At 58.7% G+C, this 999-nt stretch overlaps 1 protein-coding gene across 1 annotated transcript in view; it reads left to right on the plus strand.

Annotated features, from left to right (window-relative positions):
* GLB1 (galactosidase beta 1) overlaps nt 1–999 on the plus strand; it is a 102,872-nt gene that overhangs the window by 39,512 nt on the left and 62,361 nt on the right. The window contains exon 6 of the mRNA XM_045297677.1: nt 548–728. Coding sequence (XP_045153612.1) covers nt 548–728 — 181 coding nt within the window. The remainder of the gene's footprint in view (nt 1–547; nt 729–999) is intronic.

Consider the following 999-nt stretch of genomic DNA (forward strand, 5'->3'; position numbering starts at 1 on the left):
AAGCCCACCCTGCACGTGAGCTGAGTGCCTCGACCACCTGAAGGTGGGTCATCAGCCAGAATGGTTAAAACCGCGGTTCTCCACCTGTGAGTCGTGGCCCCTTTGGGGGTCGAATGACCCTTTCACAGGGGTCGCCTGATTCATAACAGTAGCAAAACGACAGTGATGAAGTAGCAACGAAACTAATGTGATGGTTGGGGGTCACCACCCACGTGAGGAACTGTATGAAAGGGTCGCGGCACGAGGAAGGAGGAGAACCGCTGATTTACAATGTCTATTAAGGGGGAGACTTCCTATACCCGGAAAACCAATTGGCGGGGTTTGGTTTTGTTTTCAGGAGGGAGGAGCAAAGGTTAAACATCTCCCTGCAGAGTTGGTTTTTGAAAAGTGAGTGCCGAGGACTGAGGGTAGGCGACAGTTAGGGTGGCAACGACCCCTCCCCTTGTCATCGGCAGTAGCTGCTCAGCCGTCTTCCCAAAGGAAACCTTGCCTTAGGCTAGCGATCGCCGGGCTCTCCTGATTGTCCCCTCCTTCTCTGAATTCGTAGGTGGAAAATGAGTACGGCAGCTACTTCGCCTGCGACTATGACTACTTGCGATTCCTGCAGAAGCTCTTCCGCCACCACCTTGGCGACGATGTGGTTCTGTTCACCACGGACGGGTGGAGCGAGGCCTTCCTGAAGTGCGGGGCGCTGCAGGGCCTCTACGCCACCGTGGACTTCGGGCCAGGTCGGTGTTGGCCCCGCAGAGCGCATGGCCCAGGCTGGGCGAGCCCAGGCCTTCTGCTCAGCACCCGCCTCGGGAGGCAGCGGGGTGCGTGTGGCTTTGTCTACGTCTCACTTCGCTGTCGAGAACACAGACTCAGCCAGACCCACCCAGCTGGGCAGTTCGTCCCGGTGCCGTTCAGTGGCATGGACGACGCCTGCGAGCTGTGTAACCATCCCCCCATCCCGCCCCACCGCCCTCTGTCTCCCACGTGTTCCTCTCCGGAGCACAGGCT

Source organism: Echinops telfairi, unplaced genomic scaffold, assembly GCF_000313985.2.
Source record: "Echinops telfairi isolate 266 unplaced genomic scaffold, ASM31398v2 ScPeMD7_7420;HRSCAF=8458, whole genome shotgun sequence".
Classification (NCBI taxonomy): Eukaryota; Metazoa; Chordata; class Mammalia; order Afrosoricida; family Tenrecidae; genus Echinops; species Echinops telfairi.